The sequence below is a fragment of the Varroa jacobsoni genome, unplaced genomic scaffold, assembly GCF_002532875.2.
Source record: "Varroa jacobsoni isolate VJ856 unplaced genomic scaffold, vjacob_1.0 scaffold_204, whole genome shotgun sequence".
In the NCBI taxonomy this organism is placed as follows: Eukaryota; Metazoa; Arthropoda; class Arachnida; order Mesostigmata; family Varroidae; genus Varroa; species Varroa jacobsoni.
In genome coordinates this window covers 48,034-70,301 of record NW_019213106.1, presented here as the reverse complement: position 1 = coordinate 70,301, position 22,268 = coordinate 48,034, and the positions used below count along the sequence as shown (strand labels likewise).

Here is a 22,268-nt window from a genome sequence, read left to right as displayed (position 1 = left end):
CCAGATCGTAAATAGGTACGTATATATAGGCTTCTGCAAAACACTTGAGGAAATAATAAGGCAATTATTAAATAAAACTCCAAACATTGCTTAGTCTTAATCGCATAATTAGTCTTAATCGAGCAGACACTGAGCTTTGCTGACATATCCGACCGTTAGACATGATGATCGATAAGAATCCAACTATGATGATTACAATTCTGGCCAAGCAAAAGGCTATTGAAACGTTACATTAGAAAACGCTCTTACATCCAAAGGTGTGTTGTCGATCGTGCCCGTCAGAAGGGCGGTCGGACCCTGTTGTCGGTTACGTCACGTACTTTCTCTATCTAAGACGTATAGACAGAAGTGCAGTTGACGCCCTATTTTGATTGGACGTGGTCAACAAGACTGAGCAAACAAAACAGACTCATCGTCTCAGGTTAGGGCGTGCCGCGTGTTGCAAAACTTGCAACCGCACGTGTCGTTACAGAGTGGAGGAACCGCGAAGCACGGATGCACGCTACAACAATCATTTACAATCCAGCAACCTCTCACTCTCTCCCTGTCCGTCGCTCGCTTTCAGCCCCGTTATATATATATTTAAGGAGGGTTCGATAATATATGAACATATTAAATGATTATCGACAATGTATTAAAATTCATCATGCGGGTGTTGTACGTCTACAGATACGTAACCCACAAATTCGGTTTTTAGCTTTCCGTCCATGTGCCCACTGCTGCTCAAAAATCTGCCTACCGAGGAAGAGGCTAGTGCACCGCTTTCACATGATTATTATCGAGCTCTTCATACATGAAGCGTTGAAAATAATAGTAAAGTATATTATATGCACACCCGAAAGAGACGGACAGTTATGTTCTCCTGAAACAGGAATAAAAAAAAAACAAAACATTTATTCAATGAGTCAAAGCAAAACGCAAAAATGAGTGAAGCTGACATCGATATTTCTACTATTAATTTTAAAATGGCTTCTTTAATTTAGCCCGAGCGTTATCGCCTATGCATGCTGTTTCTAAGAAAGTACGCCGTCAGTGTCTCGCAAAGAGCTGCTTTCAAGCCAAGCGGCTCGAGCTGCTTGACAGACCGCGGTGACGCGTAGCACATACGATTGGCAGGCACGAAACAGGACGAACGTTTAGCGTCCAAGGTTCGTCCGTCAGCGTCAAGTAGACGATCGACGAATGAGCCTGGTCAGTCTCTGTTACATTCAGTCTGTTAGCCCAGTTCTAGTGTCAACAGCTCGCTAGAGCGCACGCACACCTGGCACCAAATATCAATCAGGTTGCGTATCGGCTAGGCTAGCGGTGGCGATACACCCAGAGTTTACTTATCGTATGCGCGAAATATCTCTCTTTATCAGCACGTTATGTACACAAAAAACATGTACGCAATTGTTGGACGCCCGCAGTTTGATCAGCGAAGGCAAATTTTATCAAATGGCATCCAAGCCCGCTCTTGTTTTTTTTCCCACTAGTGTTACTAAAAATCCTCTTCAAGAGTAAGCAAACTGAAATTTCAATTTTTAAACAATATATATGCACTTACCCGCTTAAGATAGATCTACGTCGCGCCTAGAAAGGAAGCCGACTCAAAGCAAGTTGATGACGTTCATGAAAAAGGCGTTCAGATCTATTCGATGAGTAATAGTAGTAATCGTCTTTTTTTCTACTGATGAGTAATAATGAACTGAGCTTATTGCTCCCATGCTGACAAAAGGAAGCGTTCGTTGTGGCTCGATATGGAACTTACTGGCCCCATACTGTTTTGTGTCAGTAAGTTATAACTAATATATATAAGTAATACAGTAACGAGACAACAGTTTGACTTCGGTGGAGAATATGGAAATTCTATTTCTTAGCAGATCTGTGAGTGGTCCATTGGTGAGTGGACGTTTCTTTCAAAGCCCAAAAATTCCAACATATACCGAAAGCCCAACAGCAAGAGAGGATCTAGTAGAGGACAATTAATTGTCATAAAAGAGAGCTCACATATAGTAACCAGCTCCTTTGTGGTTGGCAGTTGCTCCTTGTTGCGATGTAATTGCAGCTGCGGCTATAAATGATACTTATAGCAAGTTGTTATCACAACCGAAGAAATGTCCCGGCCTTTCCGTTCGTCGAAAGTTGCATGTAAACGTTGTTAATTTAAACTTATGTCGTCAACATATCTAGCACATACAACAAAACTTGCACCTACACTACGTTGTTCTGCAGCAATCAATGGCACGAAATAAAATTTGTACGTCTCGAATTGAAATTAATTGCTCTTGGACACGTGAGCAAGCCGTCAATGGTGATTTCAACCTGTGCGAGATAGTTCTCCTTCCCCAATCTTTTTGTCTTTTTGTAGAACTGTTACAGACAAAATCTCCATGGCTTCCTTTCTCCCTTAGTGGTTCATGATTACACGATGTGGTTTATGCTGGCCGACAGCCGATGGCTTTTTCAAACGGCGGCAATATCAGGAGTGCAACATAACGTAGTGACCAGCCAGCACATGCCACAGCTTGGGCTACTCCAAGCTGTCTAACTAAGCTCGCAGACGGACAGACAGGCCAGCTGCGAGCTAAAGCGGTGCTCAGTGCGTTGAGCTGATGATGCCAACGAGGCCTGTCAGAATCCAGGCCGTGGCCATCACAGTCGCCACCGTCATAGCCGAGGCACACGAGCATTTTGACCTTTTCTCTGATACACATGTGGCCTGATGATGCCACTCTAGCCAAACTGTAGACGGATAACATCTTTCCCTTACTCTGTACGTACATACTCGATATACGTAACGTTCTGTCTATGATCGTATGCTTAAACCGACAAATGACAACCAGTTAAGCTGAGGTAACAGTAAAAGTCGTCTTGAACAATTGGCATCGAGACAAATTTTTTTTTCTGTGGTTGAATGGATGTAGCACTTGTAATCGCTTATCGGAAGCGTCAACAGTCACCACAGCTCTCTGCAAGTTTGCTGCATAATTAGACTGTAAACGACCATCTTTGTTTATCTCGTTACACGTTCTCCTGTCGGATGTCACCAAGCGATTTGTTTCCGACAGACACACACCCTGTGAAGGAAAATGGGCTCGATCAACTCTATTACAGAACAGCTAGTCGTCCCACGTTACGCAGCGGAACTTTATAACAGCTGAACTATTTATTACTGACGGCGGCAACTCCGTAGGACGCCAGTCTGGCCAGGCGTGTAATCCTACAGTTCAAATGACACGATTATACACCTACATGTATCCATTTCGAGTTTTTTTAGGGCCCTATCAAAAGCCTCTAGGATTATACGTAATAGGTAAGATCCTAGCCTAACATTCTATTAGCAATCCCGTTGTCGTTCTCACTGTTTAAGTCCAACAGGCATAATGTTTAACAACTCTCTAGTCAACAGTTAGATATTACATAACTAACCCATTTCGGTTGAAGTGGCCGCTACCGCCGACCCATTTGGTTGTTGACCCCGGCTTCGTTGCCTCTGGCGAGCCCCCTCCACCCCCCACCACCATCATCTTTTTCCTTTGTCCAGTCTCGTAGCCTTCGTAACTTACGTCGCATTTGCGTCAGACGCACACAGACGATAAGCACGGTTCAAGAGTCGGAGTACGCCGGTTGGCAACGCACGTCTGCATGATGATTTTGTGATCGGAGAGCACTTCAGTACCATGACAATACACTGTTATCTAGGAGTGGAACTAAAGTGAAACGTGTGCTGGAGCTATTTCTTTATTTTAGACAAAGAAAGGATCTGCCGTACAGCTTGAGGCTAAAAGACGTAACATCGTTGGAGAAGGCTCATGTTGCCATGCGTCATGGGACCTCGTACAAGTTCTAAATGGGGCCCGACCGAATGAAAACCACTTATACCGTTATTGAAACGTGGCAAACTTCCGTGTTCCGTTATTAAATTCGTACCGGTTTGTTCTCTCATTCACACTCAGTGCATATATATATATATCTAGATATATACGTACGTGTCGAACTTACCCTTCTATTCTGGAAGCGATCCTCCGCTACAAAAACACACACGTTCGCCGCTGACATTGTGCTGAGTATCCGGTACGTAAACGGTTTGTCTCACAGAATCCAAGGAAAGCACAAACAAAGAACACTAGGTTGTTGCTCCGTTGTTGTTGATATATATATGTATGTGTATATATGTATGTATATATATGTATATGTATATATGGGTGCTGTCGAAACAAGCTGGAGCTGGTGATGTTGTTGTTGTACAGTTAATTTCAACCGTTTGATTACATTCAATAAATCCGATTCGATGACATTGTGCTTATTTCCGATCCCGAGCTACGCTCGAATTTTCTAGATTGGGTTGATTGGGGGTTGGGCGATACGTATATAGCTGAATATCGGAATGGAGAACTAGGATTTATGGGCTGCACGGGTGAAGGTTTCTCGATTTGGAGTTGAGCTTCATCGTCTTTTTAAATTACACTTATTACAGGTTTAGCCGGTATGGTGCCGCCATCCTGACTGAGACCTGTTTCCGGTTCGGGTCGCATTTTTGTCACATGAAAAAACGTGATGCTACTGGGCGATCACCACTGCTGGTCGTGCTATTTTTGTTGTTGTTGTTTTTATAATGACTATTGTTATTGTTGTCTATAACGTCGATTATGATAATGACAAGTCACCTCTTTTAAATGTTTCATGGCGGACACAAAAATAGACCTATCCGACTGTAGGCTTTCTGTTTCTGTGAACTACTTACGCTATTTGTGGTGTGTGCTATTTGTTCGTAATACTTCCGAAACCATATATACATATATATTACTTTAAATATACATATATATATGTACTTTTTAGATGTAGTGGTGGTAGTAGTATTCGTGGTATTAATCAATGGTGGGCGGTCGTCATTTTCAGACACGGAAGAAAAGAGGAAGACGTCGATAGGTAGAAAGAGGATCTGATATCGACGTGATTGTATCAAAGCGATAGTACATTAGTAATAACAGCAGTCGGACATCATAAAACGGCCATACGACACTTTTTCTCGATTGTGACACCGAACACAAATACACCATCGAATAGAGTGTACCAAATCAACGAAGTTGACAGCTAAACATACGGACTAATGACACGCCACCGACTCCGATTGCGATAGTGCCAAATAGGAATCCTGTAACCTTTTCTTTCCCTGACTCGTTTTTCTGCGTCTCTCTCTCTCTCTCTCTCGCGCGCTCTCTCTCTCTCTCGCTCTCCTGCTCTATATCTGGCGTTCTACCTAGATCTACTGGGTTTGTTACACCATCCGCACAGGTAGCGATGTCGCTTCGATCGTTGGTAGCAAAGTAAAATACGTTGACACAGACACTGTGGTACTTTTTGTGGAGTTTTCGTTGTTTCTGTTCCGTTCCCTCATGGACACTTATCCCGCCGATAACTGCACATGTCAATCATGACTTCATCACGCTGCTGTACCATGTTGTAAACGTTGATGCCAACGATGATGCTGTTGCTGCTGCCGCTTTTGTTGTTGATGATTATCTTGATGGCCAGCGTCGCTGCCTGTTCGCATTCCGTGGCTGGCTGGCTGGCCGGCCAATTTCGTAGTCGCAGTAGCGATTGCCACTCTCGTTGTGGTCGATGCCAGACTCGACTGGCCGGCTTTTAGGGCAGATGGCCGTTCGTGAAGCGAACGCGACGACGACGACGACGAGGAGCCCGACTGTAGACCTCAACGCTAATAACAGGCGCAGGTTAATATTAATCTTGCTAATGGCCACGATAAGTGTCGTTGTCGTCGTGAGTGAGGGTGAGACCCGTGAAAAAGCACAGATCAAATAATTATTAACACGTTGCTGCTATTGTTGTTGTCGTTGCCCTTATGAATGGTTTCTGTTCTGTCTTCCAAGTTCTTCTGAAGTGATCTGTTCGTGCGTTGTTCTATGATTTCAGTTATCCGTTTTGGCAATATGTCACATCGACGTCGTTTTGGGGGCCTCTCTCTTCTCTCTGTCTGTCAGTCTCTTTCTCCAGTTTCAAGTTTTAAATACTCGTAGCGGTTGCTAAAGTCCGTTGGCGCAGCTCGGTCCGCTGTTGCTACTCGAGCTTGGCTGGATGCAAACGAGCGTCGCCTTCGCTCTCAATCCTTTCGTTTAAAGCTTTCCTATGTTTGCCTTATTCTCGTTTAGTTGAAATCTTTCATTACTTCGTTATTTGCCTTATTTTCTCTGTGCTTAATTTACTCTCTGCTGCTCAGCGACTAAACTGCAGTCCGGCTCAACTCAACTCAACTCGATTCAGCTCGCCGTCGTCGTTGTCGACTATTCGTCCTCGTCCGGCGTAGGACGGCCGTTCCCCGTAGACGGCCGTGCGATCTGACCGGCGGCCCGTCGCCGGCCCGCTGCGGGCCCGCCGACGTCAGTCGAAAGGGTCTTAGGGAAAGGGCACACACAGTTAGCAGTAGTAGCGGCGGCTCAACTCACACAGCTCACGGCAGCGGCGGCGCTGGTGCCGGCCGACGATGGTGATGGCAGTGGCAGAACCAGCCGCCGCTCGAGCACAGAGCAGTAACGAGAGCGATTTGCCTTGCCTTAAGCTGTCGCAGGTGCGATACTACCCATAGCATAGCACTTTCCCACACAAAATAAGTGTGCGTGTGTGTGTACAGGTCGCGGTACGAATGGACGGCATGCACAGAAGAGAAATAATATACATAGTCCAGATACACACATAGAATAAGGTACGGCCGCAGGCTCATATACTGTTCACTATGGCCGCACAACCGCCACTATCATTACTTTTAACAGCAGCGGTATAGACGGCTGTCATACACACAAACACACACACTCACAGACTCACACGCACACACACAGAGACACACACACACGCGCACACCCAGACACACAGCTGTCTCGTCGGTCTGTCTGTCAGGCGGTCGATCGGTCGTTCGTTCGTTTACCCCTCTAGGTAGAACCTATTATCATCATAACATGAGTTAGAATGTTCCGCTGGACCAGCTCGACGATTTCTCTAGCTCATGCAGACACGTAGACACGCGTTGCCAATGTTTCACGCACCCAGCCATTGCCCACACACACAGACTCACGGGAACTATCATTAGCCGACAGATGTACATACACAAACGTACCTGCTGTACTACCCTTGTGCTACTGTCCCGCCTACAGCTGCATTGGGACCGGCACACGCAGGCAGAACATAGGCATCGTCGACGATGTCTATGTACACATGCACCCACACACTACCGACTACAAAATGGAAAATGTAGGTGGATAAATTGACGGTACGAGGGAAGAGTAAATGCGACACGGTAGTTGGGAACAGTGAGTGCATCGGCGCGGCTACTGGGCACGCCAAATGCATACAAGCCAACTTGCTCATCTGCGTGCATGCTGTTTGTCCGTGCATGCCTGACGGCAGGATGATAGCATGTAAGCAGACTAAGGGTCTAACGGACATAAGCGGGTGTATGCAGGGATCGAAGAATCGACAGGGCAAAGCGTCTATGGCAGGCTGTCTCGAGCCACCGATTCAATGACGTTACGCCCGCTAAGTGTAACGGTTATCGCGTGTCCGTGCGTACGTTTGGGGGGGGGGGGGGGTAGAAACATCTGTAGTCAAACATGTAACAACCGGCACAAGTAACCTGATTACATGGTGGCAACGACGACGGCGGCAGCGGCGCTGTCGTCAACGATTAATGTTTAGCTTTTTTGACGGAGTTCGTGTGTGTTTAGTAGGTTCCTACACACACGAAGAAAGATACCTACCATCCATTGAAGAACGACTACCTGTACGAATTGCAGCATGGATATGGATACGCCCTGACCGGGGATAGAGCGAAGCCAGTGTTTGGGTACCGCGGAAAGAACTCTTATGGGACCAACGCAGCAGTACGATTGGTCTAAGCTTTATCACCACCGTCTAAGATGGTCTCACTGATGTCGACGGGGACTACTCAGAGACGACCATGTAGGCCAATGCTGTTTATGACTGATTCGGAATATGCCTATCTCAATTCTAGCATGTAAGACAAAAGGAAACGCTTCACAACAGTACCGTACAAATAGCCCAAGAACGCACATCAATAATAACAGAAGGTTTAATGGCCGACTGAACGAATGAGTGCATGGCATCGGTTGGTTCCCTCGGTCCTTGCTCTGTCACGTGGTCAAAATATGCCACGCAGACTAGTGAAACTATAAGGCGCCGAGCAGGCGGGCGGGCAAACAAAGACAAGGCAGGAAGGAAACCTCGTCGATACCGTCGTATCTCTTTACCAGTTGATGACAACAATTGTCGATGTCGACAACGACGGCTGCCTATGACCGTGGCGTCGGCTATGACTGCCACCATTATTAGGTCCCGCGCAGTATTTGAGTGCGATTCTGGGAACGATGAACAATCGACCTACGGAACGCGTAAGAGGAAACGCTACACAGAGGCGTGTGCGTATGTGTATGTTATGCTGTCGGGGTCGGCTGATATCCACATGTGTCCGCGTGTACGGTCCATGTGTTCGTTGCAAAGTTTGTAACGGAGTGGGGTGAACTGAACGCGCAAATCTTATGATATTAGCTAATTAGTAGGCGTTGGTGGCATAACTATATAATAAAGTAAATATGAGCTAGGTAGCGCTGTTGTTGTAATTATTAGTAGTTTTACCGCATGCGCCTTTGTGCAGCTCGCAGAAGATCTTTCGTTCGCGTGGATGATTTTTCAAAAACCTTTCTACTATCTACCTGCCACACGCGTAACAGCATCAGCCGACTTGGCATGTCAGTCGCCATAGCATAACTATGTATCGACAAAAAAATTTAGAAGAAGAAAAGAAAATATATATGCTTGTCGTTGAGGATTTTTTTTCAAAAGAATTCAATCAATCGACTACATGGCGGTGTACAAAAACGTAGGCTGACAAAGACGTTCGATACGGGGGTATAGTAGCGAATATAGTTACAAGAGGGAAACCATCTCTGTTGCTGGTGGGATCGTCGCTGAGTCTCATGCGCCTGAGAAAGTAACGGAGTGGTGAGTTAAAGCAGGATCAACTCATACGTAGTGTTACATTATGAACGCTGTTAGTACTATTATTACTATACACACCCTCGTCGTTCTTGTATACGTTTATTTCGGTACTAGCGGTCACCTCTGTTGGTGCCGTTATCGTGATTGTACTGCAGAACGAACAAACGAAGGCGGATGGCGGCTCGTTCGTCACCTGTCTGAGCATGACTAAAGGACAAGTGGCGACTGCTGCTGCTTCCGTTTTGTTTGCCGACGTTAACCAGAACGCAGGGACTCGCAACATGGAGGCCACACAAGAAGGCGCCGTGGCCTTGAAGGGTGGTTGTTACGGAGTGCCTAAGCATAGGCGGAGTAAGGGCTGATTAGAGTAGGCTAGAGAACGGTGCCAGGGGTATAGGATTGTTGCCAACCGCTTAAAACGGTGGTGGCGGCCACTGTTGGGGAATGGCGATGCTGGTAATGGTAAGAGGGTAAAGTGAGTCACAAAAAAAGCAAATAGAGAGTGAAGCAATGGAGGAGAGGGAACAACCAGTGGAGAGGGCCAAACTATAAAGGGACCCAGCAGACCGCTGACAACCTGTTGATATTTTGGATAGCCATTATATCACGGTCTTGGCAACCTGCGCCAAAACGGTCAGAATGTGTGTGTATATATCTGTGCCTGTTTATATGCGTGCCTGTGAGTGTGGATGTGTGGAGCATGTTCGCCACTGTCGCTGTACACACGTAGAGCTTACAAACGCCGCGGAGACGCGTGATGAAAAACTGTTCGTAGGAAGGGAACAGCAAACAAAAAATGCATTCGATGTATATGGAAAACCCATGTAGCATATGTACAATAATATTGGAGTTTGAACAAAAACGCGATTTCAAATATGGTGAGCTGTTTAGCTGGCTTATGAGATACGAATCTAGCGTTATGTCAACGATACAAGCGAATCTATAGATATAGCCATTGAAGCTAAGACGACGAGATAATGTTCTGGCGGGCATATCTGCCAAGAGGAACGGCTACGATGGATGATCGCTGAACTGCAAATGCACTAAAAGGTAGTCTTAATATTCAAAGGATGCACGTGAATAAAGTGAGACCCAGTCAAAACCTATAGAGATCATGAAGATGACCTTTCTTTTGAAAAATCGTAACGTAAATATAGAGATAATTTCGCCAAAAATAGTGACATAGTGATATACCAGATTGGCGCTTCAGTGATATCCCTTGAAAATTTTGACTCGTAGCCAAGCAGTATACAAAGCCTTTTCACTGACCTATAAAAATATTGTCATCGATTTGTTCAAATTCTAAAAATGGGTGTGTCGAGTGAAACAGCATCTCTGACACTTCCCATTTTTCATTTTTTTTTTTTTGTGTCAAGAAGATATCGAATGAAGTAGGTATTTTCTGCATACGGTGAGCACTTCCATAGAGATTTAGGATTGTCCAATAAATACGTCAAAAATTGCTGAAGGCAATTCCCGACGAAATCAGAAGGTCGAGCGCTGTGTGCTCGTTAGATAAAGATAACATTTTTAAGTAACATTTTCTAGTACATCACACTAATTCGGTGTTGTTCTAGCAGTCTTTGGCCTCGGAAGAAAAATAAAGTTATTTTTCCGCTATCGGACATTCATGTTTCGAATATGAAATAAAAATACTTTCATCCAAGTAAAGTGGTGCTAACGAGCTTGTGTACAGAAGAGAGAACTATCCAATGCAATGTGAGCGGCAGTAGCAACAGTAACGAACACGACATTAAAAGAAGAAGGGGGCAGAAAATGGCTTTCGTAAATTAGCATAATAATCAAATGAATGGATATGACCGCTATCTTAGATGTAATCGTTTAGATATTAAAACCACCGACCACAGAAGATACGGTGATTTTTAGCTTGTTCACATCCAAAAGAACGCTGCTGCCACATCACCTCGATTGCCCTGATGGTAAATAGGACCTAGAGGGCGTAGCCGTTTTCTCTGCAAGAGTCAGTAAGTATGGTCCGGCTGCTGGAGCTGGGTTCGCCAGCTGAAACCCATCAGCTGTCCAGTCAACCAGTGACTTACGTATCGTCACTGTTTTCCGATGGTGCCTGTGCTTTCGGTCGACGTCAATGACGTCACCGTATTTTTACTACAGACGGCTTCGTTCGCACAATATGCAAAGGAAACATATTCTACCACATTTTCTTCATAGATTGGTATATACACGTTTACTTAACTAAATATATATACATTTATATAACAAATACTATATGAAAGTTTGTTACTATACACGTTTCGACACTTCTCAACGATTCGCCGATGATGTGGTCGTTCACGCTGCTACTATACAATATTAAACAGTTTTAACAGCTCGAACGAAACAATCCAATATACTAGCTTGACTGGAAAATACGCCAAGGGCTGCCTGTTACGTTATAAATACGTACCGCAATATAACAATATGAACCAAACAAAATAATTATCTGCTAGAACTTGGTGGCATTGCATAACTAGCACTGAATATTCACTAACAAATCAATGGAACCGAGAGGCCGCCTAAAGAAAAAATTGACGACACTATGGCTAGCGGTTATAGCTAACTTGAAATTGACTAGCGATCCTCGAAGGAATCGTTGCCGTATTTTGATGATATCTGCGCTCTGGTCCTATAGCAGACAGCTGTCTCTATGTGGTTAGTTCACTAGGCGTACAGTGTTATCGTAGGCCTTGCTCGTTAAAAGTCCTTCAGACCGCCTCCGTTTTAAAAAAATAAAAGACACCGTTATAAGCCTATGATCAGGTCTGTTAGCCTCGGTTAAAGTATCGCTCAAAATCAACTAAAGTCATAGATAAGACCGAGAGCCTACTGTTTACGCCTCGCCCACGACTATACACCTGTCTATGGCCTACCAAATGATACCTGCATGACGGCAAAATACGATTTTAAAACTTCCGTATCTGTAAGTAAAGTATGGTATGAGGGGTCTGTTGTTGTAACAACACTGATACGTCGATCAATACACTCCTAAAAGAATTGTACTTTGCGCATAAAATTTTCTCTGTTTGGTTGGTCCGGCGCTTGTCCTACGTATTTCCTTACGCATTATATTATACGTATGCACAGTACACGCAACCATATGAAAAAAAAACAGTCAGCTACATGTATCATATCACAATATCGTTATTATTGTTACTATTATTTTTTTCTATCGTTATTGCTGCCGTCATTTGTTGCATTTGTTCCTTTATCAGTATTAAACCCGTTCATTTTCAGTCCGGGCTTGAAATTTCTTAGGTTGCATGGCTCTCAGACGACAACTACTAATACCAGCAAGTGGTTATTGCAATGAAAGGCCCGCGGCCATCATGGTTTTCCTAAGGAGACTCGGTAATGATCGAAAATATTGTTTTCCAGTCCAAAACTGCATATTGGTAATGAGTTATAGCGTGTGTATATAGAATAAAGAATGTACAATATATGCATGATTATGGATAGGCTATCGGCAACAAAGCTGGACAGGTATTTGGGAATGGACGAGTATGAGTTCCCGTTAAGGCCCTAAGGTAGAATCTGTATTAAGTCATGCTGGGGCCACCTATTCAAAAATCGGCCTGAAAGCGGAAGAAGAAACAATGCTTGTAATGAGTGACATGGCGTGGCAATTTGGGATCTATCTGCTTATTTTTTTGGCGCCTGCCGTCGTGCCAGGTCGTAGCCCCGTTTTTCGCGCCCGTATTGAACGTATGCTTTTACTTGCAACATATTGTCATCACAACGCCTGAACATTTTTAAGGTCAACATGTGCTGTTATTTTTTAGAACTTAAACAGTACTCGGCATGCTTCAGTAGTGTCATTTGTAATATACCTGTAGTTGATGTTCTCGGATTCTGCTTTTACAGCCGTGAGGCTTTCGACCATGTACATATATCTCACGAAGAGTTCCGCAACAAGCGAACCGCTCGTATACCTGGGCTGTGCAGCGAGATTTTTTAACGAATCCGATGCACTGGGGGTTATCTCGGTTCGTTGATCCGACGGATCTTCTGTTATGTCATGTATATAGGATCTGACAGCTGTCAAAGCTAAACTGGCCACCTGCAAAGGTAATCTCCAGGCTCCTTGTGCCAATGGGCCCATTTTTTTCTACCCAACGTCGGGGTAAGTTGACGCACCACTACGAAGGGGCTACCGCGCTAAACACCAATGTTGATCAGCTCATTATTGTATATTAAAGCGAAGGGAGCCGCAGTCGGCATCATCGTTCGTCCATAATTCGAATAGAGTTTACCGGTTTCGACATTCGGCGCGTAGTTGTGCTAATTTTGAGCAGCGTGTGCCCGTGTCGGAAAAGAAGACTCCGCCACTATATTGAATTTCAACTTTGGGGCAGCCGGCCGGCGCTATTTTCAGATCGTTCGTCCAGCGGCTGCGAACGAATAAGGTACAATACGAATTTGATGGTGATGCTGACAATTCAAACACTCGAACGACCCAGAACGTGCCTACAACCAGAAACGGATCGACGCTTGCGATGGTGGTAGGCAATGTAACCCAATATCCGGATTTCAATTTGGCGTCACGTTAACTTAATATTGATTTGTGAAATTTAATTTGACAGTACAACACGGAATGCTGAGCCATTACCGCGGTAACAATAATTATCATTCAGAATGATCGCCTTTTACGGCCTAAAGGGTTGTGTTTTAAGCAAACAAGAACTGAAGTTAACTGAAGTGAACATTGACCTATAGGGCAAATATGTTACGGTCAATCTATAATACTAATATATTATATATAATATAAAATACTTCTCAAAATAAAATGCGCCTCATCGACTATTATATGTCTAACGCTACGAACATTAATGAGCGGATCTATCGTATTAAAACTGTTTGTGATTTATAAATTGAGTAAGACGTCGCCGCATTCTCCAATAGATTTCCTAAAAAGCGCTCAGAGCTTTGTATACTGTTGCTTTGCTCCATTCACACTCAACAGAGCCTCGTTTTATTTTAGAAGCCATATTATCCCAAGGTCTATCTCGCATTAGTTTTTGACTTCTGATTCCAGCCTTGTCGATTATTTGTCATATGTTACCGCTTCGACCGATTCTTATCACAAGGGTTTGATGTATCACTAACAAGCATTGGTCGTTTGTCCCGTTCCCATCAGGCCTACTTTATTTAAAAAAATCATTATGTACCTTGTGCAATCCATTTAACCATAATTGACTGGAAGGTATTCTTTGATATTTATGCTAAGGTAAACGACATGTGTAAAAAGTACTGTTGACTGCCGTCTGTTTTTGCAAGGCCGGTTTACGCTTAGCCCAGTCGAAGCATTCGTCATTATGTTGACCGTCTAATGATTTTATTGACTCCTCTCTATGCCGTTTCATCTGGTACAATTAAAAAGGCCTCGTTTAATAGTAAAAGCCACTTTGAAGGAATTAACGTTGAACTTTCGTGGCTTTCGTTCGTCCTATGGATACGTGTGTTTTCGACTAGGGCAACACGAGTCGCTCCGATCTCTGTTATAGTCGGCTTCTGATGCGCGTATCCCCGTCACTGAAAAAACATATATCTTCGACGATCACTTCATCTCGCAGTACCGTCCGCCGATTGCCGCAGTACCATAAGTCGATATCAGTAATCTTCGCAGTCCGGTTGGTATCTCTAAACGTAGTACGTTTAAATTTCTATCTCAATTGAAAGCACCTTACAGTACGTCACCCATGTTTTACGACACGTTTCCTTTTTCTTGCCCAATCCCTGACCCTCGTATTCTCAATTCAAATTTAGTTTCAGATCTCTTCTGCCATTGCACTCCCTTTCTAAAGAAGCTTCGAAGCATATGTAGAGGTCCACCATTCAACTGGCAAGTGCTCAAATGCCTGTTGTATTTTCTAAAAAAGTCGATTTCTTTTTCTAAAAACGATCTATCGATTTGTTTCTCTTCGCTCTAAGTGTATCGAGTTGTTGAAAATGACCTAGAACGCGTGTGCGTTTTTGTATAGACAGTCTCAGATTTAATGTCGATCAAAAGAATTCGTTTGATAGAGTGGGTCACAGAATTCTACTTGGGAATTGCCCAACTTAAATAGGAAGCCTATGGCTTTCAGTCTATGGAGTTGCGAAGTAGTTGATTGGTTGATTGGAAATTTCGAATGTTCTAAGTTACCCACTCTCTCTGATGACTCTCGAAGATTGTATTGCCCTTCTTCTAGTTGCAGTTTTTGCGCCTAACACAAATAAACATATCTCAACTGAAGTCAAATACCGAAAATAAGCGGACAGTTTGAGGATCTAATGTTTTCTAGATTGCAAAACCGTACACAACAGGTCTTCTAGTGCGGCTGATTACTTGCTATAGTGGTGTGCAGAAACAATGTGTGCAGCTTTTCAACCAAGCATATGTGCTATAACTGTAACTGCTATGCCAACTGTGTAGTAAAGCTAAACTTTTACTTCGGCTGTAAAGTGATGATTTGATCTTCCCTGCCGAATCTAGCACTCTGGTATCAAATTAGCACCTTGCCATAAAAATGCCACGGGGCCGTAAACGTATGCAAGTAGTTGTAGAGATACTTCATAGTAAATAGTTGGGATATAGTTTAATTAACTATCTCTTCTAATTATACTTTATACTGTACGCAACGAATATGCTAATATTCGTAAATTCAAATTGTGCGGGCTTATGTGAGTTTACAAACAGCAGCAAAATATGTGAATGTGCAGGTGGCTCGGTGAACCAGACACATTTGCACTTTTTCTCTGTTTATGTGTATAGTGTATTTTACATAATGTTTTTCGTTTGCCACACCCATCTGTGTGTGCAAATAGAAGTACTATTTGATTCAATTATAGGCTCCATTCTACTTTACGGTTTATATTAACAAATGCAAACTTTCTCCTTAGTGCTCCGCTTTGAGGCCAAGAAAACGAAAGCGCACAAGATAGATAAACACTTGGGCGCAATTTTCTGTGTATTTGTATAGTGCAAGTTTTACAAATACAATGTGTCTCGGTAATGGTCGCGCATCAATGAAGCTAGTTGTTACACGAGGGTCGTCGATAAACAAAAAGAAAGAAACGTTTTAAAATCTCGATAAGGCTTATAAGGTAATACTTGCAGAACCGATAGGAACTAATGCAAAATAATGACAGTAAATAGATAGGAAAAGCACATTTTGAACGACAAGGATTTGGATTTATGTAAGCCGTCCAGTTCATCAGAAGTCAGGTCAATGGTTTAGATGATTTGCTTTTTGCTAATAGTAGGCTCCACACGAAGACCGTACGACGTAGTCATATTTATCCTTAATTAACCCTTGCTTAACAAAGTAGTCATTGGCAGCCTGTATTTTTAGACCACGAGCCTTCTACAGTGGCAGGGCGATACGTAAGAGCAGATACATGTATTATAAATCGCGTTACAGCGCCGGTTGTTTGAACGCATAAGATCATTGCTTTATAAAATTGTTTGAAGCCAGCGCTGGGTCTCAATAGAGAACTCATTGGTCGGGCGTCCCTTAGCCTCGGCAGATCTCGTCTGCACGCTAAAGTGTGAAACGCGAAAGCCGAGGGGCCTTGGCGCACCGACATCGCTGATAGAAAAACGATGCAGCATCTCGCGTGAATTGACTCGGCCACCGTTGCGTAGGGCATCCACTGCAATAGAATCAGGTTTCTACAGGAGGAGCATCAGCGTCGGCCGTTGTCAAGTATGTTGCCATGTAGATTTTTGGCACCGTCAATCGCTTATCAAGGTCTCGTTCGTCGCCTTAATGCTGACTTAATGTAGGTTCATAGTCCGACACCCACGGAGATCCCTGACTCGCTGTTAGTCCGCAGCGCGCTGATCTTGGTTAGCTTCATATAATTGCACAGCTCTATGTGCAGGCTATGTATACAAGCTAGAAACGATTTTTCAAACGCTGAACGAATATGCGTCTTTTTAAGACACGACAAATATCAAGCGTCTGACTCTCGTTCTCTCAGGGTTAAATACTTTACAGGTTACTTGTGGAAGGCTCTGTTAATGTATCAGATAAATAAACCTATTTAATTTATTCTTAACGATACTCAACGCCTCACGTCGGTTCGAAGCTATGCTCAACGTTAAAGATTTTCCACCCCAATTTAATCCAGCATTTCCCAGAAGTGACACATACAGGCAATATCTTACATGCGATTTGTTACAGAGCTAAGGTTTCCTTGAGGTAACATCGTTAACGTATTAACAGACGTCCTCAAATCTCAGGCAAACATAGCCCAAACTTAGTTTCTATGTACATTTGTATTTTTTTTTCGATGGCATTCATGTTGACCGGTTTAATTGTCAGGCTTGGTTGTGCGGGTCCAAGGTAGGTAAAAAGGCACATTTTACACACAGTGAATAAATTTCAAGGAGATAAATGCACTAATTATTAATAAAATGCATTGTGTCAATGAGATGAACTTTTGGATTTCAAGCCTTAAAGGTAAACGATGTCCGCAAATTTGATCGTAAAATTGCATAATCTATCTTGACGATAAAAATCTAATCGACCCCTTTCGACACCAGCTTACGTTGCCCGAACATTAATGATAGAACTACCTCTCGAGGAAACATTATGTTACGGTGTTAAAAACCAAGATCCCCATAACTCTAAGGCTTTGTCGTTGAGACAAAGCTTAATGCAACTGGCTAGGGCATTTTTGAGTGGGCGTCGTTTCACTGTATATAACTATACATACAATTAGTACTTCACTCTGAAGTAATCATGTCGGCAATGACAATAATAAAAACTTTTCACCAGCGACGAACCGCGGAAAGAAAAAGCCGCCCTGTCTATAAACATCTGCATTCCCGCGAGGTACAAGGGCACATTATGTTGTCTTGTCGGGCATACTACCGTGAAAGATAACCGCCAGCTGTTTTAACAGTGTTCAATGAATCTGTATTCTGGCCAGTGGGACACAGCCATGTCCTCGAGAACGAAAACCGGTACGTTGGCAAAGCTTTTTAGTATGCCAGGAACATCTATAGCGTTGACTGGGAAGCAAGCGTAGGGCTGCCATGGCATCTGCTTGATGAGAGCAGAGTGCTCGTCCTGGAGAATATGTCATAGCATCTTCCTACGAATGGCCGTGACACTGTGCAACAGCCATAGAAAATGTTTCAATATACAGCCCAGAAGCGTACGGGGATGAGGTCTACCCGAATGTCTCGTGTGGGCTTCTTCCCCTCAATAGAACGTAGTATGATGAGCGTAGTAGTTCTTTTTTCCACAACGCTGAATATGTATGCAATATGTACGTAATTCGTCAGAAAGTCTCATAATGAATGTCGATATATATATATATATATATATATATATATATATTAATTAGAAGTTGATTAATAAACGTTGTCTTGTAATGTTTTCCGCTTAATTAAGTGCACTCTTATTGCACTTAAAGCTATATTAATCTAAAAGAACTACTGTTGAACCTTGTTTTAACTTTTCTATATTTTTTTTTTAATTTTAACCTACTACCTAAGATTCTAAGACAAAGTAACGAGTCAATGTCTTCTAATCATGCCATTGGTCGTGGCGTTAGTCTTTGATAATCCTACTCTCTTGGCATGCTCAGCCTTTTAATGTATTTGTAAATTGTATTACCTGTTGTATTAACTTAATTGTTAATTGTAAGTTTAAAAATTACAGTAACTTAAAGATTGTACATTGATTCTAGCTGCTTAAGGGCCACTAGGCATAGTTTCAGGAGCTATATACAGTATCCCTGCGAGCCCTAACTATCGCATTGCATTTCCAACGGACTATTTGATGAATTAAAACGCAAGGCCCTGTTGTTCAGTCCATATAGAATAGCTATTATACTAAGACTTTTATACAGTATTGAAACATTTCTATTCGATTGAACATTTTTGTAAATTACCGTTTTTGTGGTCATTTATATATTGCAGAAAATACTGCGCGGTTTTCCTCTAATAAATGCCTTTAACAATAAATCAGTTAGATTAGCCGTTAGACATAAAGTTCTTCTTTTAGTTGCAAATGTGCCTAACATGATGCTACCCCGGAAAGAGCGCATTTTTAGGATAATTTTTTTAGTAAAAAATTAAAAAATGTTAGTGTTTCAACAAATTAAGATAGAATTTTTGCATTCTTTGCTCCTTCCTAAATCATAGTGCATATTTTATCCAGTATAGGATTTGAGTGACTATTTTTTCTTACTCGGACGAAATGTTTTTTTACAAAGAGTCACGTTTTTTTTTTAGTTTGGGATTCGTGTTTTGTTAGTTGTTCAGATCTCCTAAAATTAAGCGGACCAGCGTTGCCACAGATTTTAAACTGTTGCCGAGAAGATTGTCGTCACGATAACGAACCTTGAGGACGTATTTGTATGAATAATCTCAGCCTTGATTGGCATTTAGGCTATTGTGACAAGTAAAAAAGAAAATAAGAAACTAGCTTAGAATTGAAAACTTTGAATCATTAATCACCGCATGGTCGGTGAAATAAATAATGTTTCCCAGGAAAAAATAGACACTATAGTTAAACAGCCTTGCTTTGTCGTGATCAAAAAACGAAACAGGATATAGTATAAAAACAAAAAAAGCAATGCGAGCCTATCTTTGGTCGCTAGTTAGTTTAGATGCTTCGATTTATCGAAGGATTGCCCGGGTCCAATTGAATTCGACTCTAGATTACCCAGAAGGGTGGAGACGATACTATAAATAGAGAGGACATTAAGGCTCTATTGTCTGTGGGCGATTCTCGGTCTAAAAACCTATTCCGGTAGCGGTAAGCTACCGAACGGCGCCGTACGGAGTTACAGTTGCAACCTCTCTTCCTTAGCGGACATCTTACGTTGCTTCCTGTATGTGATCGCGAAACTTTGCTTCAACTCAATCAACCAACCAATGAATCAGCCAAACGCCATATTTGTAGGCCGGTGATTCTTTTGCTAAACAAGATGCATTATGGTGTGCGGGTAAAATGTAAAGATCGATGCAAAATCAAACTGATTGTGGCAATGAATATTATCCAAGAAAATCTCTGCGTGGCCTAAAAAATTGTATGTGCATATACAGTATAGCTTGAGCCATCCAATGGCACAATAATGATACTATGCATTATTTTCTCTGGAGGTGAAAGGGGGTAACTTACAGTTTTAAACGGATATTTAGTGAGATAATTTAGTTAATTCATGTGTGTCTATAAATTCCTCCAGAGTACATTTTTCTATATTCTTTAGCCTTGGACAGGGCAATCCCATTCGTGATTTGAACGATGAAGAATCACTATTTCGAAATGGCGCCTCAGATAAAACATAAGGTGAATATTGTCAAAGACGACAGCCTTCAAATACATGGTCCACAATAAACACTCAAAACAATTAGAAATAAACAAATTTGTTTGTATCAATTTGTTGACTATGATTATAATACAAATTCTAACGAAAGTAGAAGTTACTGTTAAAGGAAAAAGTGGTTCCCCGACTGAAAGGTCGAAGACAGCTTTCCATGGCAGTATCGAATTTAGCGTCGTGAAGTCATACTGGTAATGCTCCTTAAGCAAAATTCCGACCGTTGATTACCTTACGGCGTAATACAATAGGACTGAGTACATCAACTTTTTGAGCATAAATGGTACACTCGACCTTTGCAAAGTTCTCGCGTCGAATCTGTCAGTTGAGAGAGATTCATAGATTATGATGCTTTTCAACTGATTTCGATACGATGTTTGTTTTAACGGAATGACCCAGAAAATCCGATAAAGTACAGTTCTTTAAAATTAAAGAGCTGTTCCGAAATAGAGAGACCTCCTAAATTTAGTACAGTTGGAAAGACGCATGAAAGAAGTGCTGTGTCCGGCGACGTCCGGGAAAGTGGTCTCCGCTGTCCGGATCTGATATCTATATAAAAGAGATAAATCTCATTGAAAATTGAATAATAAATGGAAGCACACATAAATTACCACCTCTGCTAGACAATCATCGGAAGCCATGTGACGGTGTGAAAATGGCACCGGGCCATACAGGTTGTTATTGGTAGACGTTTAACGACTGGCTTTGTATATACACGTAAGCACATAAGCAAGGATCCATTTTAGAATTTTAAAAATGAACTGAATTACAACCAATCAATGTTCGACTTGAAGGACAACAGCTCGGCATATATAGGTAATAGTCAGAAGACGTCTGGCCGATTATGCCTGAGATCTTACAGCGTCCTAAAGCAATGGTCTACAAGGCGTTTCGGAATCGTAGAAGAGTGTTGAAAGTATTGGTTATGTTAGATAGAGAGGTTACACTCGATCAGCAAAAATCGTACTCAGTACATGTTAAACTCACTATAAAAATACAACGAATGTCAGGCAACCTGAGCAATGTCACTGTATAAAAATAATATGAACTTTCATGGTAGAATCGTTACATGGCAGAAATAAGCGGGCGTGGTTTCTGAACCATCGTCGTTAACATCGTAATCCTTGTTGAATTATTGACGTAAATGTTATATAAATTTTTTTTTCGAAGTTATTCTGATAGTCATAGACGCATAAGGAATGTTGTTGATTTTAAGACAAAATATAAACAATTTTGTCGCGATGCGTTTTTAATGACTAAAATAGATGCTCATAAATATTTCTTTTGACGAACATGCAGGTAATCAGAAAAACATTAATAATTAACGCTACTATGTGTAAGCGGTTCTAGTGGACAAGGCCAGCACCGTTTGACGAATGTTTTTTTCCACAAGATAACGTGAATGGTAGCCACGCTCATTATTGCAAACCATAGAAAAGGTCGATAAAGTTATGGAACAGCAGAGCTTGGTTCATATGGGGGATGCATGGCCATGAAACCGAGCGCGCGTATCTAACGGTTTTCGTAACAATCCCTAGAGAGTCTGGTCAACCGGAAGCTGTGAGGCATTCCGAGCCGGAAGTCGTCTAACAAATACCTCTGAAGTTACCTGCAATTTACCTGTCGTACGATGCGTGCAAAATCCCTAGAACTAAACGAAGTCATACGCGGGAGGCCAATAATATGTGATTGCAGAACAGTTCTCTCTATGGTCTTATAGAAGTTATACAGACTTACTTCATATAATCGTTTACATGCAGTCTCTCTACAAGCAGCTACAAAAAACATGGTGGCCGTTTCAAAGTTCCATGGAATACGTTTTCCTCGGTCTAATGCATTCATGCGGCTATACAGAAACAATACGTCTGGAACTTATTTCAATTAAAGCTGAAAGGGTTGTCCATAAATATTCGAATAACATC

General features: G+C 42.4%; 1 protein-coding gene and 1 long non-coding RNA gene across 5 annotated transcripts in view; one reads left to right on the top strand and one right to left on the bottom strand.

Moving 5' to 3' along the window:
* cwo (transcription factor cwo) overlaps positions 1-6,338 on the bottom strand; it is a 74,954-nt gene extending 68,616 nt beyond the window's left edge. For 3 of the 4 annotated variants that reach the window (XM_022855384.2, XM_022855385.2, XM_086973551.1), the window contains exon 1: positions 3,985-6,338. Coding sequence is in view for 2 of the 4 variants with exons in the window: in XM_086973551.1 (XP_086829677.1) it covers positions 3,985-4,041 (57 nt within the window). In the remaining 2 variants the exon portion in view is untranslated. The remainder of the gene's footprint in view (positions 1-3,984) is intronic. The other variant, XM_022855381.2, reaches the window with a different exon arrangement.
* Positions 1-22,268, top strand: part of LOC147753819 (uncharacterized) — a 56,959-nt gene that overhangs the window by 12,091 nt on the left and 22,600 nt on the right. The window lies entirely within an intron of this gene.